At 57.2% G+C, this 18,636-nt stretch overlaps 1 protein-coding gene across 2 annotated transcripts in view; it reads right to left on the reverse strand.

Annotated features, from left to right (window-relative positions):
- LRRC4B (leucine rich repeat containing 4B) overlaps positions 1 to 18,636 on the reverse strand; it is a 41,909-nt gene that overhangs the window by 16,348 nt on the left and 6,925 nt on the right. The window contains exons 1-2 of one of the 2 annotated variants that reach the window (XM_060174892.1): positions 10,526 to 11,110; positions 8,564 to 8,895 (exon numbers count right to left, since the gene is read on the reverse strand). In XM_060174892.1, the coding sequence (XP_060030875.1) occupies positions 8,564 to 8,860 (297 nt within the window). In that variant the 5' untranslated portion in view covers positions 8,861 to 8,895; positions 10,526 to 11,110. Of the gene's footprint in view, positions 1 to 8,563; positions 8,896 to 10,525; positions 11,111 to 18,636 lie in introns of those variants that run through there. The other variant, XM_060174895.1, reaches the window with a different exon arrangement.

The raw sequence follows: 18,636 nt of genomic DNA on the forward strand, positions 1-18,636 counted from the left end.
CCTGCAGGGGGAAAACTTTACAAGCGGTGAAGCAGGGCTGCAGCTATCTCTCTGTCTCTCTCTATCACCCCCTTCTTTCTCGATGTCTGGCTGTCTCTATCCAATAAAATAGAAGGGGGTGGGGAAGGGGGATCAGCAGTGCTAGTGCCCAGGACCTGTGTTCAGGGCCAGTCCCCAGCTCCCAGCCCCCCACCCCTTCCATAACTGAGCAGTGCTCTGGGCAACCCCCCCCCATGGAGACTGGGAGCTAGCTGATGGGGTAGCATGCACGTACCTTAGGGCCTAGGTTTGAGGTAGGGCACCAGGGAGGGGTACCCATGTGCCACTCTCTCTCTCTGAAACGGTCTCTGGAGTGAGAAGTGGGGCACTGGGGCCATGGGGGGTCCTGCCTGTCCTGTGTTGGCCATGTGGGCTTCACATGAGGAAGCCCACCAAGTGCCAGGAGTCAGGTACGGGCACTGAGAGGCGATGGGAGCACTAAGGGTTATGAGGACCCCCGAGACAGTGCTCCCCAGGAAGGAGAACCGGGAGGGAAGCTGGGGTGCCCACGGGAGACTGCGGGCTGGGGATGCCAGTGTGCTGAGGGCCACCTCCCTGCCGAGATGGCCTGGGGTCCCGTGCCCACAGGCAGGGCCTGCTGAGGTGACCTCACAGAAGCCCCTGCTGGAGCACCCCCCTCCCGTCCGCAGGCGCTGGCTGGGAACAAGCCCGTCCTGTGAAGGACTCCCTCTCTCTCAGTGCCGGGGCCGGCATTCTGTGAAATGTCAGACGAGCGGGTCACGGAACAGCCACGTCTGCTGCTTGCTGTGGTCATGCACAACGCACACAATGTGGGGGTCTTCGCCGAGCGCTGCCTTCCCTGACGTCCTCCTCCCAGCCCCGGCCACCTGGGCCCCACTCTGCACCCCTCCCCCCCAGGTCCCCCACTCCCGTCCCTTCTCTGGGGAAGGAGAGCCAGCCCCAGAACAGACTTCCCTTCTTCGGCTGGCATGACATTTTCACATTCGCTAGTTTCTAGTTTAATCTCTCCTGATTACAGAAAGGATTATGTGCCAAGGAGGTGGAGAGGATGCAGAGGAGACGAGCCCCCCACATCCCAGAGGACAGGAAGTGCTGACGGGAAGCAAGTGGATACCCTATTTGCTTCCTTCACGGCTGTGACGTACTAAGCGTTTCCCAGAGGCATTAGGTAGCCTTGGAAGCCATATTCTATTGATTTATTTTTAAATATTTGTCTTCTCAGAGAGACTGACACTGGCATATGCAGTGCTGGGAATTGAACCCAGGGCCTCAGGGCGCAAGTGCTGACTCCCGAGCATCTTGAAGAAACTGCACTCTACATCCTGTAGACAGGACACCCCCCGACCCCCCAGCACCTACTGGCCTGGCTCATTGTCGGACGGGACCCTCGGGAGCAGCTCTGGGCACTTCTCAGGGTGGGGGCACAGCCCTGGCCCTGCATTGCCTCACGGCGCCCCCGAGGGCTCCTGACAGCCTCGTGAGGTGTAGGGGTGTCCAGGGTCAGACTCTGTTGCCCTCTGACCCAGCGGTCCCCCAGTGTAGACTCACAACTCTCCATGTGGCCCCCCAAGGTGTTGGGGGGGGGCAGCGCCAGGCTGCCTGACGGGGGTGGGGCTCCCACTGAGGAGACTCATCTCCGCTGCCGTCAACACGACACGTGGGAGCAGACACACACCCCAATACACATACACACACACACCCCAATACACATACACACACACACCCCAATACACATACACACACACCCCCAATACACAGCACACACACACACCCCAATACACATACACACACACACCCCAATACACAGCACACACACACACACACACACACACACACCCCAATACGCAGACACACACACACACACACACACTCACGCAGACGGACACACCAACAACACACCACACTCCTCACACTTAGATGAGCATGCGCACAGCCAGCCACAGCAGCCGAGTGAAACCCGGAGACAAAGAAAGCGTCTCCAGCAGGCTCCCCCAGACGCTGCGGCCTGCAACCAGGCAGCCCTGAGCACAAAGCCGCGGGAAACAGCTCAGGTGGGAGGTGCGGGCAGCGGGGCAGCGGGCGGGGCAGCGGCGGGGGGGGGGGGACCTGGGGTGGGCGAATGCAGCTTCTGGCCCCGGGAATGGAGCTACCCCCGAGCCAGCGTCACCCTGCCCTGCTCCTAGATGTGAGCTGTGTCCACAGGCTCCAGGCCTGTATGCCGGCCAGCTCGGCCATGCTTGGGCCCAGGGCAGAGGCAGACGTGGCTGTTCCGTGACCCGCTCGTCTGACATTTCACAGAATGCCGGCCCCGGCACTGAGAGAGAGGGAGTCCTTCGCAGGACGGGCTTGTTCCCAGCCAGCGCCTGCGGACGGGAGGGGGGTGCTCCAGCAGGGGCTTCTGTGAGGTCACCTCAGCAGGCCCTGCCTGTGGGCACGGGACCCCAGGCCATCTCGGCAGGGAGGTGGCCCTCAGCACACTGGCATCCCCAGCCCGCAGTCTCCCGTGGGCACCCCAGCTTCCCTCCCGGTTCTCCTTCCTGGGGAGCACTGTCTCGGGGGTCCTCATAACCCTTAGTGCTCCCATCGCCTCTCAGTGCCCATACCTGACTCCTGGCACTTGGTGGGCTTCCTCATGTGAAGCCCACATGGCCAACACAGGACAGGCAGGACCCCCCCATGGCCCCAGTGCCCCACTTCTCACTCCAGAGACCATTTCAGATAGGTGGCTTCTTCCCCCCTTTATTGGGGGCGGATTAATGGCTTATAGTCGACAGTAAAATACAGTAGTTGGTCCATGTGTAACACTTCTCAGTTTTCCACACCACGCTCTAACCTCCCACCTAGACCCGCCTCAGCTGGCTTGTTTTTTTTTGTTTTTGTCTTTGAGTATTTGCCAAGGAGGGGTGTTCAGACAATCACCCACCCCCTGCCTTCCTGCTGTGTCCTAGGAGGGGATGCCAGTTCCCTAGAGACAGACCAGTGCGGGGTCCCTGGATTCCTGGCCGGGGCTGGGGTGAGCAGCCTGACCTAGGAGACCTCAGAACACCCCCTGTTCCAGGGGCAGTTGGGGACTCATTTCCTTGGCGTGAGTCCTCCCATCATGGACACTTATCCATGGGACGCGTGGCGGGGAACCCTGCCTCCTCAACTAGCAAGTGGCCACTGGACAGGTCTCTGGCATCAGGCCCTCACTGCCTAACGGAGGCCCCCCAAAGGGTCAGGGTGCACAGGGCTCCCCTCTCCCCTCTGGCCCCACAGTACCAAGAGTGAGTCTGAGGCTGCACAGGCAAGGAGGGTCGGGAGAGGGGTGTGGCTGCACCCCCAGGTGCCAGCACCCATGGTAACCCAGCATAGAGTGGACACCACTTTTTCTCTGAAAATAAAATAACAGCAACAAGGGGCTGGGCAGGTGACTTGGAGAGCGCAGAACCTGCGGGAGTGAGGTCTGGAGTTCAGTTCCATACAGATGCCTCCAGCATGCACACAAGTAAGTAAATAAACACGTCGATAATAATAACAGTAACAGCAGCAGAACATGGTGGGGCGGGGTGGGCAGGAGTGGGTGCAGTGGAAGAGCCTTAAACCCTGGAGCAAGGGGTCCTGAGTTCAACCCCCCAGCAGCACATGTGCCAGGACACTGGTTCTTCCTCTCATCAGCAAATGGAATACCTTCTTCTTCTTCTTCTTCTTCTTCTTCTTCTTCTTCTTCTTCTTCTTCTTCTTCTTCTTCTTCTCCTCCTCCTCCTCCTCCTCCTCCTCCTCCTCCTCCTCCTCCTCCTCCTCCTCCTCCTCCTTCTTCTTCTTCTTCTTCTTCTTCTTCTTTTTAAATACAGGCCAGAAGATTGCTCACCAAGCAAGGCCAATGCCTTGCCATGAATATGACCTGGGTTTGAACCTCCACACTACATGGGCGGCCCTACAGCACCAGGGGAAGCTCAGACACTCTGACATCTCTCTTGGTCCACCCACCTGAGTGGAGAAGTCAGCCTGGAGGCGGTAAATTCACAGATGTTCAGAGCACCAACCACTCACGTTCTCTCCATGTCTCTCTCTCTCTCTCAAGCCCTGACCCTAGCCAAGCATGTTCAGAGACAGAACTGTGAGGGGCACAAGGTGGCCTTCAGCTGTGGAGCTGTGCTTAGCTTTTGTCCCTGTGCTGCTAGCCAGGTGGCACTCCTACCTGTCCTCAACTGACTTCTACCCGCCCCGTGACAAACAACCTCAAAATGTCTTCGCATAGGCACAGCAGGGCTTCACTGTCAACTGGAGGCAGGACTCACTAATACCTGGGCAGGACTTGAATCTCTGTTGATTTAGTCAATTAATTAATTTCGATGGAGACAGAGCTGCCAAGAGGGAAAGAAGGGCGGGAGTCAGGCGGTAGCACAGCGGGTTTGTGCGCAAAGCACAAGGACCAGCATAAGGATCCCAGTTCGAGCCCCCGGCTCCCTACCTGCAGGGGAGTCGCTTCACAGGCGGTGAAGCAGGTCTGCAGGTGTCTGTCTTTCTCTCCCTCTCTCTGTCCTATCCAACAACAACAACATCAATAACAATGATAATAACTACAACAATAAAACAACAAGGGCAACAAAAGGGAATAAATAAATTAATATTAAAAAATAATTTATAAAAAGAAGGAAAGAGGAGATAGAGGAGGGGAGAGGGGCCAGGTGGTGGCGCATTTGGTCAAGCCCATATGCTACGAAGAGCAAGGACCTGGGTCCCCACTTGGGAGAAAGGCTTTGTGAGTGGTGACGCTGCAGACGTCTGTCTGTCTCTCTCCCTTTCTATCAACCCCTTCCCTCTCAATTTCTAGTTGTCTCTATGTAATAAATAAAGATAATGAGAACATTTTAAACAGAATTGTTTAAAAGAGAGAGAGAAAGAGAAGGTGAGAGACAGAAGATACCTGCAGCCCTGCTTCACCACTTGTGAAGCTTCCCCACTGCAGGCGGGGGCCAGGGGCTTGAACCCAGGTCCCTGCACATTGTAGCATGTGCACTCAACCAGATGTGCCACCATCTGGCCCCTTACAATTTTTTTCGGCATGGAAAATTAAAAAGTTAACGTTTCCAACTGTGAGGCATCAATCCTCCTAATAACAAGTTAATTTTTAAAAGGACTTAACTCACATTCATGAGAGAGCTAGAGCTCTGCTCAGCTCCAGCATACACGGTGTTGGGGATGGAACCCGAGGCCTCTGGGGATGCCACTGTGAGTCTGCAGCACCACTGCTGCATTTTCCCTCAGCCCAACAGCAACCACTATGTTTATTCCTTTTCAATTTATATTTTAAAAAAAGACTTGGGGCTGGGCAGTGGCGCACCTGGTTGAGTGCCTATGTTACAATGCGCGAGGACCCAGGTTTGAACCCCTGGCCCCCACCTGCAGGGGGAAAGTTTCATAAGTGGTGAAGCAGGGCTGCAGGGCTTTTTTTCCCCCCTCAATTTATCTCTATCCTATCTAATAAAGAACAGAAAGAAAAAAGGAAAAGATGGCCACCAGAAGTGGTAGATTTGTAGTGCTGGCACCAAGCCCCAGAGATAACCCTGGTGGCAATAAAAAGAAATAAATGAATAAATAAATAAAAAGACTTATCTTACTTACATTTGACTGAGCACATCTCACACGAGACACAGACACAGAGAAGCCAGAGCACCATTCAGGTAAATGCAGTGTCGGGGTTTGAGCTGGGAGCCTTAGGTCTGTAAGTCCTGTGACCTACCAGCTGGGCTGTCTCCCCAGTTTGACATCCACCCACCCATCCGTTCTTACATAGAGACAGGTAGAGAGAGAGAAAGAGACAGCTCCCTTCAGTGCAGTGGGGACGCTCTCCAACCCGGTGCTGCGTGCACATGGCAAAGCTGTCCCACCGGCCACTCTTCAGTTTTAGGGTCCTTTGACTGCCCTCCTGGGGCCCCACGCCCCCTCCATCTCTGCAGGTGTCCAGGAGGGAGGCCACCTTGACAGACAGCCCATGGGCACCTCTCCTCCCCTTCTGGGTTGTGCAGTTTTGAGGGGCCTGCTGGGCTCCAGAGTCAGGGTTCAGAGAGCCCTGGGGTTAGGCTCTGCAGTCAAGAGTCCCCACCCTGTCACCCTGGCGAGCCGCTGCTGCTGCTCAACGCACAGGGCGCTCCGAGGCGGTGGGCCTGGCGCGGCTGACGGAGATGCTCACAGGGGCAGCCCGGGAGGGCGCTGGGTAGGTATGAGGTACAGGGTTCAAACCCCAGCACCGTGTCACATGCCGGAAATACGCCCTGCTTGTCTCTCTAGGTAATGAGTAAATCTTTAAAAGCAGATAGAAACGGGCTGGGTACAGCACACATGTTATCATTTGAGAGGACCCCGTTCCCACCTGCAGGGGGGAAGCTTCGTGAGCAGAGGAGCAGTGCGACAGGTGTCTCCCCCGCCTTCTCCCTGTCTCCATGCTCTGTCAGGAAGGCAGAGAAAGCAGCTGGGGAAGCAGTGCAGAGGGTTAATGCCTTGGAGTCTCAAATACGAGGTCTTGAGTTTAATCCCCGGCACCACATGTACCAGAGTGATGGTCTGGTGTTTTCTCTCTTTCTCTCCTTTCTCATTAATAAATACATTTGTTGAAAAAGGAAAAAAAAAATAGCTGCTGGGAGTCATGGAGCCATGCAGGCACTGAGTCCCAGCAATCACCCTGGCAGCAAAATAATGGCTAAAAAAGACAGTCACGTGGGCGTACAGGACTCCATCATGGCACATGTATCAAAGGGCTGCAGAGGAGACGGGAGGTAGCTCAGTGGGCAGAGAACATGTCTTGCCTTGCTCCAAGTCCCGAGTTTGAGCCCCAGCACCACATGGGAGGACCAAGGACAGACTGAGGGAGCTCCACAGATGGTGGAACAGTGTGGTGGTCTCTCCTCTCTTCCTCTCTCCTCTAAATAAAATAAATAGGGAGTCGGGCAGTAGTGCAGGGGGATAAGCACATGTGGCACGTGGCGCAAAGCGCCAGGACCGGCATAAGGATCCCGGTTCGAGCCCCCGGCTCCCCACCTGCAGGGGAGTCGCTTCACAGGCGGTGAAGCAGGTCTGCAGGCGTCTGTCTGTCTCTCCCCCTCTCTGTCTTCCCCTCCTCTCTCCCATTTCTCTCTGTCCTATCCAACAACGAACTACATCAATAACTACAACAATAAAACAACAAGGGCAACAAAAGGGAATAAATAAATATTTAAAAAATATTTTTTAAAAATCCATTTTTAAAAAATAAAAAAAACAAGTAAATGAAAAAAATACATATCTGGGGCGGGCGGCTGCTCAGCGGTCCCCACCTACATGTGTGAGACTTCACCCCCCCCATGTCACACAGCACACGGGTTTGTAGGCCAGAAGCCAGGTAGACGGGCTGACGACACCTGAGCAGACGGGCCTGGCGCCTGGAGAGCTCGGAGCCCTGGGGCCAGCCTGACTCCCCTGCACTGCCAACACCCACCCTGTAGGAAAAGTCTGCGGCTCCCCCCTGCAAGGAAGATCCAGAGTCTATGGGCCTCACCCACCCCCATCAGCCTTGCCCCTGCTTCATGGTCAGAACCGTGTGTCCTGTGTCCAGGATGCCGGCCTCAAGGGGGCTGCATTAACAGACGCTCACCCAGATGCAGGGCCTGGGACGGCCTCCCTGACACCAGCCCCACAGCAGGCTGTCCTGCCCCTCAGCCACCTTCTGGTGCTGGTGCTGCTCTCAGGTGTCCCCTGGGGCCCGAGCCAGGCTACCACAGTGGGCATGGTGGCTTAGGACACTTGACCCGGAGGGGCAGGGAGGCGGCTGACTCAGTACAACCAATGTCTTTCTATGTGCGAGGCCCTGGGTTTGAGGCCCTGGGGGGAGGCTGGCCCCAGTTTCTCCAGACCAGCTGGGTGGGCAGTTGTCCCTTCCCTGTCTGGGTGTAGAGTAGGAAGTGGAGGGGGCTGGTCTAGACTCCCCCCAAGAAGGCCTCCCTTTGCCGAGGGTCGGATGGGCCAAGCATCTTTCCAGCGGTGCAGCTCAATCCAGTGAGTCACCGACCCCCACCCCAGGTGACATCTGGCAACATCTGGAGACGGTCAGAGCTGGACAGTCGATCTCCAGGACCAGGGACATGGGGAGACCCAGCTTTCCAAAAGCCGCTAGAAGGTGGCCCAGGGCCTGAAAGCACGAGCCCGGTTCGGTCCCCAGCACCACGTGTGCTAGGTGATGCTCTGATGCCCACCCCGCCCCCTGTCGTACGCGGGCGGATCTTTCAAGACCAGCCTGGCTCTGCCCACAGCACAGTGTCAGTCAGCAGAGCTCCCCACAGGGAGAGGACGGCCACTCCGCCGAGCAGAGACAAGCCGGGAGCCGAGCCTACCCAGGCCGGGCTGTGGGTGCGGCGGGTACCCCTGAAGTCTGTGCTCAGCGGGGCCTGCCACCGGGGGGCCTCACATGCCGGCAGGGATCAGGGCAGAGGGTGCCTGCTCCAGTGACAGGGTTCCAGATGCAGCCCTTGGGGCCCGGTGTGGGCCGCCCGCACCCTGCCGTCGCCATGCCCGCCTGCCCACTCACCTGGATGCCGTTCTCCTGAAGGTTCAGGTACCGCGTGTTGACGGGAATGCTGGCTGGCACCTCTGCCAGCTCCCTCCGCGTGCAGATGACCCGGCTGGCCTGGTTGCTGCAGGAGCAGGCCGCGGGGCAGGAGGTGGCCGGCGGGGACCCCCCTCCGGCGGCCGCGGTCAGGGCCACGCCGCCCCCGCCAGCCCCCAGGGGTGGTGAGAAGAGCCAGAGGAAGAGTAGGGCCCGGTGGGGCCAGGACATCCTACCAGGCGGCGGTGGGGGGCACGGGCAGCCGCGGGCGCACGCCATCCTCAATGTTCATGCTCCACGTGGGCGCCGGGGGGCTGCAGGGGAGAGGAGAGGAGAGCTCAGGAACAGGCCTCCGCTGTGCTGCCGCCCCCCCCCCCCCCGCCCTGCCCTGCCCCTGCCCGGTGAGGGAGACAGTCCCAGAGGTTGGCCCACTGCCCTCCCCTTCCTCAGGCTCCCTGTGCACAACTGGAGACAGGGCTGGGGCCTGGGGGAGTAGGGCTGGGGTGTGGAGGGACCCTGTGCTCCAAGGCCACTGACTGGTAAGTGGAGGAGGCTGCCCAAATCATCTCTGACAGTGATTTATGAGAGACAGACAGAGAGCTGGATGAAGGAGACAGTGAGAGGGACAGACGAGACAGAGGTGGCAGAGGAGGAGGAGTCCAGGCCGGAAGTCACCCATCGGGGCCCCAGCCACCAGACCTTTTGCCAGCTGGCCCAGAGCACCCTTCCATGGCCCAGCACCTCACTGCCTCACTGCTCCCTGGCTGGAGTGCCCTACACCAGCACGGCAGCTCCCATCCCAAGACCCACCTCCAAAACCACCGCCACCCCTCTCAGGTCCAGGTGAGGGCAGGGAGGCGGGAGGGGCCAGGTGCTGCCAGCTGCCTGCAGGCCCCCGCTGGCCCTGGACTGCAGGTGCCGGAGGCAGAACCCGCCTGGTGGCCCCGTGCCAGTACCTGCCGCAGGACCAGGACGGGGCTGGGTGGCCGACGGGGCCGAGGACCTGGGGCCTCGTGGGCTAGTCCTCAGTGGAGTCTTCCTGTGACTCCCACCCTGTCCTCCTGGCCCCTCCCCAGGGGAGTCAGGAACGGGCCTGGTCGGCAGCAGGAGAAGGCAGCAGACGTCTGGGAAGCCCTCTGGCAGTGGCTGGGGGCTGTGGAGGGAGCTGCCAGGTGCTCAGGGCCGGGAGGGGGTAGGGCAAGGCCCAGCTGCCCCACCGCACAGAACACACAAAGACACCAGAACACCGGCGCCCCTCCCCCACCCCCCCCCCGCAGAGGTTGCACAAACACGCACCCCAGGGGTGCCACACGGGCCTCTGACGGCAGCCTCAGACCTATGGACACTCACAATCCACTCCCTCTCCCTGTGGTTTCCAGGATCATTTTAACTCAGATAGATGTGTATATTCTGTGTGCTGGGTGCTGGGGGGGGGTGGCGAGGGAGATCGAGGGAGTGGGACCAGAGGGATAGAGAGACAGCAATGAAATGGACAGAGGGACATAGCAATGAAAAAAGGGAGAGAGAGAGACAAAGAGACAGAATTACAGAGAGAGACAAAGGGAACAGAGACAGAGATACAGATAAATTCTGTCTGTGTGTGGGGGCACGTATGCTCTGTGTGGGGGTGGGGTCCTCTCCCCCACCCTGATGGACCTATGCTCAGCTCTGAGCCTGCCCCTCCATCCCCATCCTGAGGCTGAGATGGCCAGGCAGGGCTTAGAGGTTTGAGGGTGGGCCCCCAGGGGTGCAGGTCCCCTTAGCCCCTGCAGGCCCTCTGCAGCCTGTCTCTCTGTGGCCGACCTCCAGCTGCCAGCCTATACCCCCTCCCCCGCAGCCCCATGGCGGCTTCTGCAGAGGCCCTCCCTCGCCCTCCACCCTCCGCAATCTCCTGTCCTTGTCCCCCCACAGGACGACAACTACAGCGCGGCGAGGGACACTCACCCCAGTGGCTCGGCTTCCGCTGGGCCTCTCCCTGCGCCCCCAGAACCCCCCTCCACATGCCTCCAGCTGGTGGGGGCTCTGCAGTCCCCGTTCTCCAGGGCTGCCCGTGGAGGTCGTGCTGGGGGGGGCGCAGGGTTTCCTGGGTCTCCCCACGCCCCCCCCCTCCTTGCCTGTCGCCCTTCCCACCCCAGGGGAGGCTTCTGGCAGGCCACTGCGGCAGTCCGGGCCTCCTCCCCGCCCTGCCGCCCCCCCCTCCGGCGCCTGCCCCCACCCCTACTTGTCGGGGCCCCACCAGGAGGCTCTTCTTCCACCCAGGGCCCCCACTGCTCTCTGCCTGCCGTCTGTCTGTCCTTCCCTCAGTCTGTCCCAGTGCTCCCAGTCCCCTTTGCAGGCACTTCTCACTCCCTCGTCAGAACCCTCCTCTCCTTCTCCTCCATCTCCCCTTCACTCTTGCCCCATCCCCTTCTCAATGGGTCAAGTCCAAACATCTGTCCCTCTGTCTGTCCTCCCTGTGTCTGCGGCTCTCTTGCTGACTCTGTCTCTCTGCCTCGCTCCCAGCGATTACAATTTCTAGTCACATGGCAGTGCAGAGCCAAGCTGTGCCTAGCGCCCTCCCTCCCCATCCTCCCTCCTTCTTTCTCTCCTTCCGAGTGGGGAGGGCTCCTCTCCGCCCTCCTCCGGGCCCCCCTTCCCTGCGAGGGGAGGCCTCCCCCTCCCCCGCTAATCAAAGGCTCCGTTATCTAATTAACCCATTGGTTCTGGGCAGCCGGGAAAGGTCGGGAAGCGGGGGAGGAAGGTTGCCGGCTGGGCTGCCCAGGGACAGGGTCTGGGCTGTGCCAAGCAAGGCCTCCTGGATGCACAGAGCCTGCAGGCCGTGGCTGCCATGGACGGCTCCCTGCACCTGCCCAGCCTGGGGCTCGGCTCGAGGCCCCTCTCAGACCAGTGGGACCCGCACCCCAGCCCTCCAGCACAGCAGCCCCAGCAGCCACTATGAGAGCGACCCCAAGAGGACCCCCCACCCTAGCCAGAGCATAGTCGGCCCCTCGTCTGCACAACCTTGCTCACTCCTCCGACACCCCTTTCTCCGCCTCTCCACTCTTCTGCCCTCATCTGTCTCCCTCTCCCTCCACCCTTCCTCTCCTTCCTTCTCCATCTAACCCTCCACCCTTCATCCCTCTTTTCCTCCACCCCTCCATCATTCCCTCAAACAGCCAACCATCCATCCTTTCATCCATCCCTCCACTCTCTGTTCATCCCTCCTCCACCCATCACTTATCCACTCATCCATCCCTCTATCCATCATTCGTTTATCCCTCCCTCCCTCTATTCTTACACCCACCAGTCCACCCATCTCTTCACCCTTCCAGCCATCTTCAATCCCCACATCAGTCTCTCCATACCTCATCTTCTATCCATCCATCCATCCATCCATCCATCCACTCACCCACCCACTCACCCACCCATCCATCCTCCCATCCCTCCCTCCACCTATCCCTCCGACCCCCCATGCACCCGCTCAACACTTTCACTACTAAAGCGTCTGATGCTGGCAGAGCAACAAAACCGCCTCAGTGCTCAAAGCCCATGGAAGACAGGCTGCAAAGACCCGGGGCCCATTGACCAAGCGCCAGGAGATTGGGATTTGAACCCCTGGCCTGCTCTTGACACTTGTGTGACTCCACTGTGCTCAGCCTGCCCGCAGCTCTGTCCTTCCCACCAGCTCATTCTGGAAGGGGCTGCATGCTCCCTCCCTGCCTCCTCACAGAGCCTTTGTCTTTGCTGGCTCAAGCCCTTGCAAAGTTGGCGGCTTTGGGTTTTGCTGACCAGACCCTCACTTAGCACCCACCCGGCTCCGGTCTCTCCTGCTCTGTCTGTCCAGCCTGACTTCTGAGAAACCCAGGCTTGGATGTGAGACCAGTCAGACCCTGTCCTCCTACCCACCCCAGCAGGCACTCAGATGCCCTGATGCCCAGCAGACAGGCCCCAGCTGTGGGCTGAATGCCGCCCCCATCCTACGCTTTCCTGTGCCGCCACACCATCCGCTCACTAGCCAAGACCCCACAGGGTCCCAGGTGCAGCTCTGTGCATCCACTGCCCTGAGGAGAGCGGCACCCCTGTTGCCACAGAGCTGCGTTACTCCCTCACCGTGCTGGATGACCTGAGGGTGCCAGGCACCCACATCAGATAGAGAGACTGAGGCACGGCTCACTTGCCCAAGGCCACACACACACAGCTGCACAGCTAAGAGGGAGCAGGCCCCAAAGCCCCAAGTTTGTGGGCTTAGCAGTAACAGTTCCCATAGAGGCCTGGGGTGAGGGGAGTGTCCCACCCTGCTGAGGCTGTGGGGGGTGGACCACACCTGGCCCCACACCCCACTGCTGGAAGCTCCCCGGCCTGCCTCTGTGCACCCCCAAAGAAGAGGGAAGTACCTATGAGGCAAGGATGGTCACTGGAGCCACAGGAGCCTGCCCTCGGCCCTGGGAGGACTCCTGGGAGAGACTTGGCTTACAGGGACCACCAGCCCAGCAAACCCCCACCCCACTCTCGCCCCCACCCCCGTGAGGTGTAGCACCCGGCCTTCCACCCCGACTGGACCCCGTGGAGGAGGGAAACAGCGAAACAGCAGCTGCAGAAAGAGGGGTTGCAGTCTGGGAGGCTGGGAGAGGACAGAGAGGTCGCTGAGGTCAAACAAGGAGGTGGCACAGTTAGGGGAGTTCCCATTCCACCCCCCCCACCCTCAGCTGGGAGGAGAGATCTCGGCAGTGTGCCAAAGACCCGGGCAGATGGCAGGTCGGAAACGGGGTGGGGGGGCAATGGGGGCCAGGGGAGAGAGGGCAGCTCATTACTGTCAGCAGATGCCTGCTTCTGGGGTGTGTGTGTGTGTGGGGGAGTTTAGGAAGTGACAGAGGGACAGAAGGACAGAGAGGCTGGACTGGACCAGCAGGGAGACATCAAAGCTGGGGAGGCTCTGACTTGTGTGAGAGACACGTCCCCCTAAGGCCTCTGAGAAGTGACAGCTCCTAACTTGGGAGCTGGGCTAGTGCTCCGTGGGGCATTCTGGGAGCGGGGTGGGGAGTGGGGTCTGGGAAGGGTATGTTGAGAACGAGCGCCACCCCCCAGGCTGACTGGTCCTGAACGGGCCTTTTTGTTGCAGAGACAGAGTCTCGCATGTGCCAGCTCACTGTTCCCAGGGCTGCGTTTTCATTCAGATAAGGACGGAGGGAAAGAGGGGGCACCGCAGCACCGGACCTTCCTGAGCGCCACAGAACCCTCCATACGGTGCCGGGGTCTGAGCCTGGGCTGCATGTGTGGCACGTAGGTGCCATCCATGGGCGGGCCTTCGTGTGTCCATCTGTCCAGGACTGTGCCCCCCCAGCCACAATGGCCTCAGGACTCAGGAGCACTCCCTCAAGCTCCCCCACTCCTCAGCTGTTTCCTTTCCAGTCAGGCTGCCCCACCCCCACCTCTTAGGGAGGCCCAGGCACCCAACAGACTCTGTTCTGTTTCCAGACTGCCCCTATTACAAGGTGGGCTCCCCCCAAGATCCCATTCACTGTCTGTGCTGCCCCGCAGCCTCCAGGCACTGTGCCCCCAGTGTGGAGGGAATCTGCCTTTGTGTTGGCTGGTTCAGAAAAGAACTAGCTAGGGAGTCGGGCACAAGGATCAGCGTAAGGATCTCAGTTCGAGCCCCCGGCTCCCCACCTGCAGGGGAGTCGCTTTACAGGCATTGAAGCAACTCTGCAGGTGTCTGTCTTTCTCGCCCCCCTCTCTGTCTTCCCCTCCTCTCTCCATTTCTCTCTGTCCTATCCAACAACGATGACATCAATAACAACAATAATAACTACAACAATAAAACAACAAGGGCAACAAAAGAGAATAAATAAATATAAAAAAAGTTAAAAAAACAAAAAGAACTGGCTAGACAGGAGAGGCCTCCCGGGCTGGACTGTTAGAGGTGCAGTAAAGCTGGGAGCTGGGGAGCAGGTGGGCAGGGCTGGGCAGAGAGGGGGCAGCATGCAGGATCCCCCCCTCTGTGAGTGAGGTCCTGGGGTTCAATCCCAGGCATCCATCCTATGGGCCAGCGTGATGCTATGACTCTGACGAAGCTCGCTCTCTCAGTAAACTAATCTGAGACTGGAGAGAGTGTCATGACTGTACAAACGGCTTTCATGCCTGAGGCTCCAAGTTCCTAGTTTCAGTCCCTAGTGCCACCATAAGCCAGAGCTGAGCAGTGCTCTACTGTCTGTCTGTCTGTCTCTCTTTGTCTCTGCATCTCTCTCACTAAAATAAAATAAGTAAATAAGCAATCTGATCTTAAAAATAAAGTGGAGACCTGGCTGAGTAGGTGAGGCAGGCATTGGGCAGGGCCCCTGGGTGCCAGGCACCAGAGGCCTGAGCAGTTACAGACGAGGGCAGCTGAGGGCTGTGTGACTGGAGGGGAGCACGGGTGCTCGGGGCCTGGGGCTGGGGAGGAAAAACAGAATGAGGGAGAAGGCAGGAAATTGCACAGGGGTAGACCAGGCCGAGGCCAGGAGGTGGGGCTGCAGAGGAGTGGGATGTGCCAGTCACAGTGCCCACAGCCCGCGTGGCTGTGCCGCCATGGGGGTTCTACTGGGCACCGTGGTTGGAGGCCCAGCTGGGCCCCCCTCCCAGGAGCCAGTTCTGGCCCAAGGCCACAAGGCTCCTTCTGCAGCATCCCCCCACCCCAAAACCACAGGAATCAGGAAAAAAACCTTCCCCCAGGAAGCTAGAAGCCCCAGGGGCAGGCCCGAGCCCCCAGGAGGAATGAGGTTTGCTCAGGCTGCCAGGCCCCTGGCCCATGCTGAGAGGGGAGCTGCACCTCCAGGCCTCGAGGTGCCACACTCTGAGGCCAGGGAAGAGGGGGAGCCAGGAGCTGGCCTGGTCTGGGCAGCTTTCAGAACAGTGGGCACCGAGGCGGGGGGAGGGGGCTGGTTCAGTGGGCAGGGCACAGGGCTTGCCAGGGTGCACACAGCTATTGCAGATGCCAGAGCCGTGCTCTGCTCAATCTGTCACGGAATAAATAAACTTTTTTTTTTTTTTTCCACCAGAGTCCAGCTCAGCTCTGGCTGATGGTGGTGCTAAGGACTGAACTTGGAACCTTGGAGCCTTGAGTATGGAAATGTTTGTATAGCCCATTATGCTATCTTCCCAGCCTTTCTACCTTTTTCACTTTACTTAATTTTTTTTTTTTTGCTGCCAGGGTTATAGCTGGGGCTTGGCACTATGAATCCACTGCTCCAGTGGTCACTGATTCCTTTTTGATAGGTCAAAAAGCAGTTGAGAGGGGAGGAGAGGTAGAGAGGGGGAGAGAGAGAGAGAGAAACAGACACAGAGAGAATGTTGGCCCTGTCGCATTGCTTTATCACTCTTGAAGCTTCCCCCTTGCAGGTGAGGAGTAGGGTTTTGAACCCAGACTCGCATGTCTATAATGTGGGCACTCACAGCCCTGCCTCCTTACTATCTTTTATTTATTGCCTCTGGGGTTATCACTGGGGCTCAGCACTGGCACTGTGAAGCCATTACTCCTGGTACCCGTTTTTTCCTTAAATTTTTTTTTGGGGGGCCGGGTGGTGGCACACCTGGTTGAGTTCACATATTACAATGCGCAAGGACCCAGGTTTGAGTCCCTGGTTCCCACCTACAGTGGAGAGCTTCACGAGTGGTGAAGCAGGGCTGCAGGTGTCTCTCTGTCTCTCTCCCTCTCTACTCACCCTTCCCTCTTGATTTCTGGCTGTCTCTATTCAATAAATAAAGATAACTAAAAAAAATTTTAAAGGAAAAACAAAATTCTTTAAAATTAAAAAAATATATTTATTTATTTATTCCCCTTTTTTTGTCCTTATTGTTCTGTTGTTATAGTTTTTAATGATGTTGTTGTTGTTGGATAGGACAGAGAGAAATGGAGAGAGGAGGGGAAGACAGAGAGGGGGAGAGAAAGACAGACACCTGCAGACCCGCTTCACCGCCTGTGAAGCGACTCCCCTGCAGGTGGGGAGCTGGGGGCTTGAACTGGGATTCTTAAGTGGGGGCCCTTGCTCTTTGCACCACATGTGCTTAACCCGACTTCCAATTTTAAATTTTTTATTCCATTTTATTGGATAAGACAGAGAAACTGAGAGAGGAGGGGATAGATAGACAGATAGATAGATAGATAGACAGACAGATAGATAGACAGACAGACAGACAGATAGATAGACAGATAGACAGACAGACAGATAGATAGATAGACAGACAGATAGATAGACAGATAGACAGATAGACAGACAGATAGATAGATAGATAGACAGACAGACAGATAGATAGACAGACAGACAGACAGACAGCGATAGACAGACAGACAGACAGACAGATAGAGATAGACAGACAGACAGACAGACAGATAGACAGACAGACAGAGACAGACACCTGCAGACCTGCTTCACTGCTCATGAGGTGTTCCTGCTGCAGGTGGGGAGCAGGGGCTCGATCCCAGATCCTTGTGCAGGTCCTTGCACATAGTACCATGTGGGTTTAACTAGGTGTGCCGCTGCCGCCCCTATTACCTTTTTAAAAATTTTTAAAAAATATTTATTTATTCCCTTTTGTTGTCCTTGTTGTTTTATTGTTGTAGTTATTATTGTTGTTATTGATGTCTTTCTTGTTGGATAGGACACAGAGAAATGGAGAGAGGAGGTTGTTGGTCTGCTTCTAAATTCTGCTTCTAAGACCTTCTGTTTTGATCATCACATTAGGTTCGCTTGTATTACTTACAGTGTGGTCTATTTACAGAATCACTGTTGTACCTGGGTCCCGCCCTGCCTGCAGGGTGTTGGTTTAATCCCCACTGGCTAGATGGAAGCTTTCTAGGTTCTGTTTGCTCTTTTTTTTGCTCCACCCCCTCTCCTAGTCATTTCCTTTCCCTTGCCACTTCCGGTGAAGAGATGCATAAAAGGCGATGTATCTGATCAATAAACGAGATACTGCTTCCCAGCTCAGCCATGAGTCCCTGGTCATCTCTCTACTGTCCGTGAAGCCAGCCCAGCAAATGGCACCTTGAACAGGGACTGGCAGGAGGGGAAGACAGAGAGGGGGAGAGAAAGACAGACACCTGCAGACCTGCTTCACCGCCTGTGAAGCGACTCCCCTGCAGGTGGGAAGCCGGGGGCCTGAACTGGGATCCTTACTCTGGTCCTTGCGCTTTGCGCCATGGGCGCTTAACCTGCTGTGCTACTACCCAACTCCCTCCATTACCTTTTTTTTTTTTTTTTTTTTTCCTCCAGGGTTAGTGCTGGGCTCGGTGCCTGCACCATGAATCCACCGCTCCTGGAGGCCATTTTTCCCCCTTTTGTTGCCCTAGTTGTTGCAGCCTCGTTGCGGTTATTATTGCCATTGTTGACGTTGCTTTGTTGTTGGATAGGATAGAGAGAAATGGAGAGAGGAGGGGAAGAGAGAGGGGGAGAGAAAGATAGACACCTGCAGACCTGTTTCACCGCCCATGAAGCGACTCCCCTGCAGGTGGGGAGCCGGGGGCTCGAACCGGGATCCTTACGCCGGTCCCTGTCCCCATTACCTTTTTAAAAGGATGCACTTGTTGGGAACCAGGAGACGGCTCACCTCGCAGAGTGCACACTTTGCTGTGCAAGGAATAGGGCTCACCACATAGGAACACCTGCAGGGAGCTTCACAAGCAGTGCTGTGGGATCTCTCCTTCTCTCTCTCTCTCTCTCTCTCTCTCTCTCTCTCTCTCTCACACACACACACACACACACACACACACACTCTACCTGTAGGTGAGTATGTGGGAAGTCTGGGAGAAGAGTCCAAATGATAACTAATGGCAAAACACACACATACATGAATAAGTACACAAAATTGTTAACTAGGGGCCGGGTGGTGGCGCACCTGGTATAGTGCACAAGGACTCAGGTTTGATCCCCCAGTCCCCACCTGCAGGGGGAAAGCTTTGAGAGAGGTGAAGCAGTGCCCCAGGTATCTCTCTCTCTCTCTCTCTCTCTCTCTCTCTCTCTATTACCTTCCCTCTCAATTTCTGGCTGATTCTATCCAATAAAAACATAAAGATTTGGGGGCCAGGTGGTAGCACAGCAGGTTAA

This window comes from Erinaceus europaeus, chromosome 2 (assembly GCF_950295315.1).
Source record: "Erinaceus europaeus chromosome 2, mEriEur2.1, whole genome shotgun sequence".
NCBI classification, from domain to species: Eukaryota; Metazoa; Chordata; class Mammalia; order Eulipotyphla; family Erinaceidae; genus Erinaceus; species Erinaceus europaeus.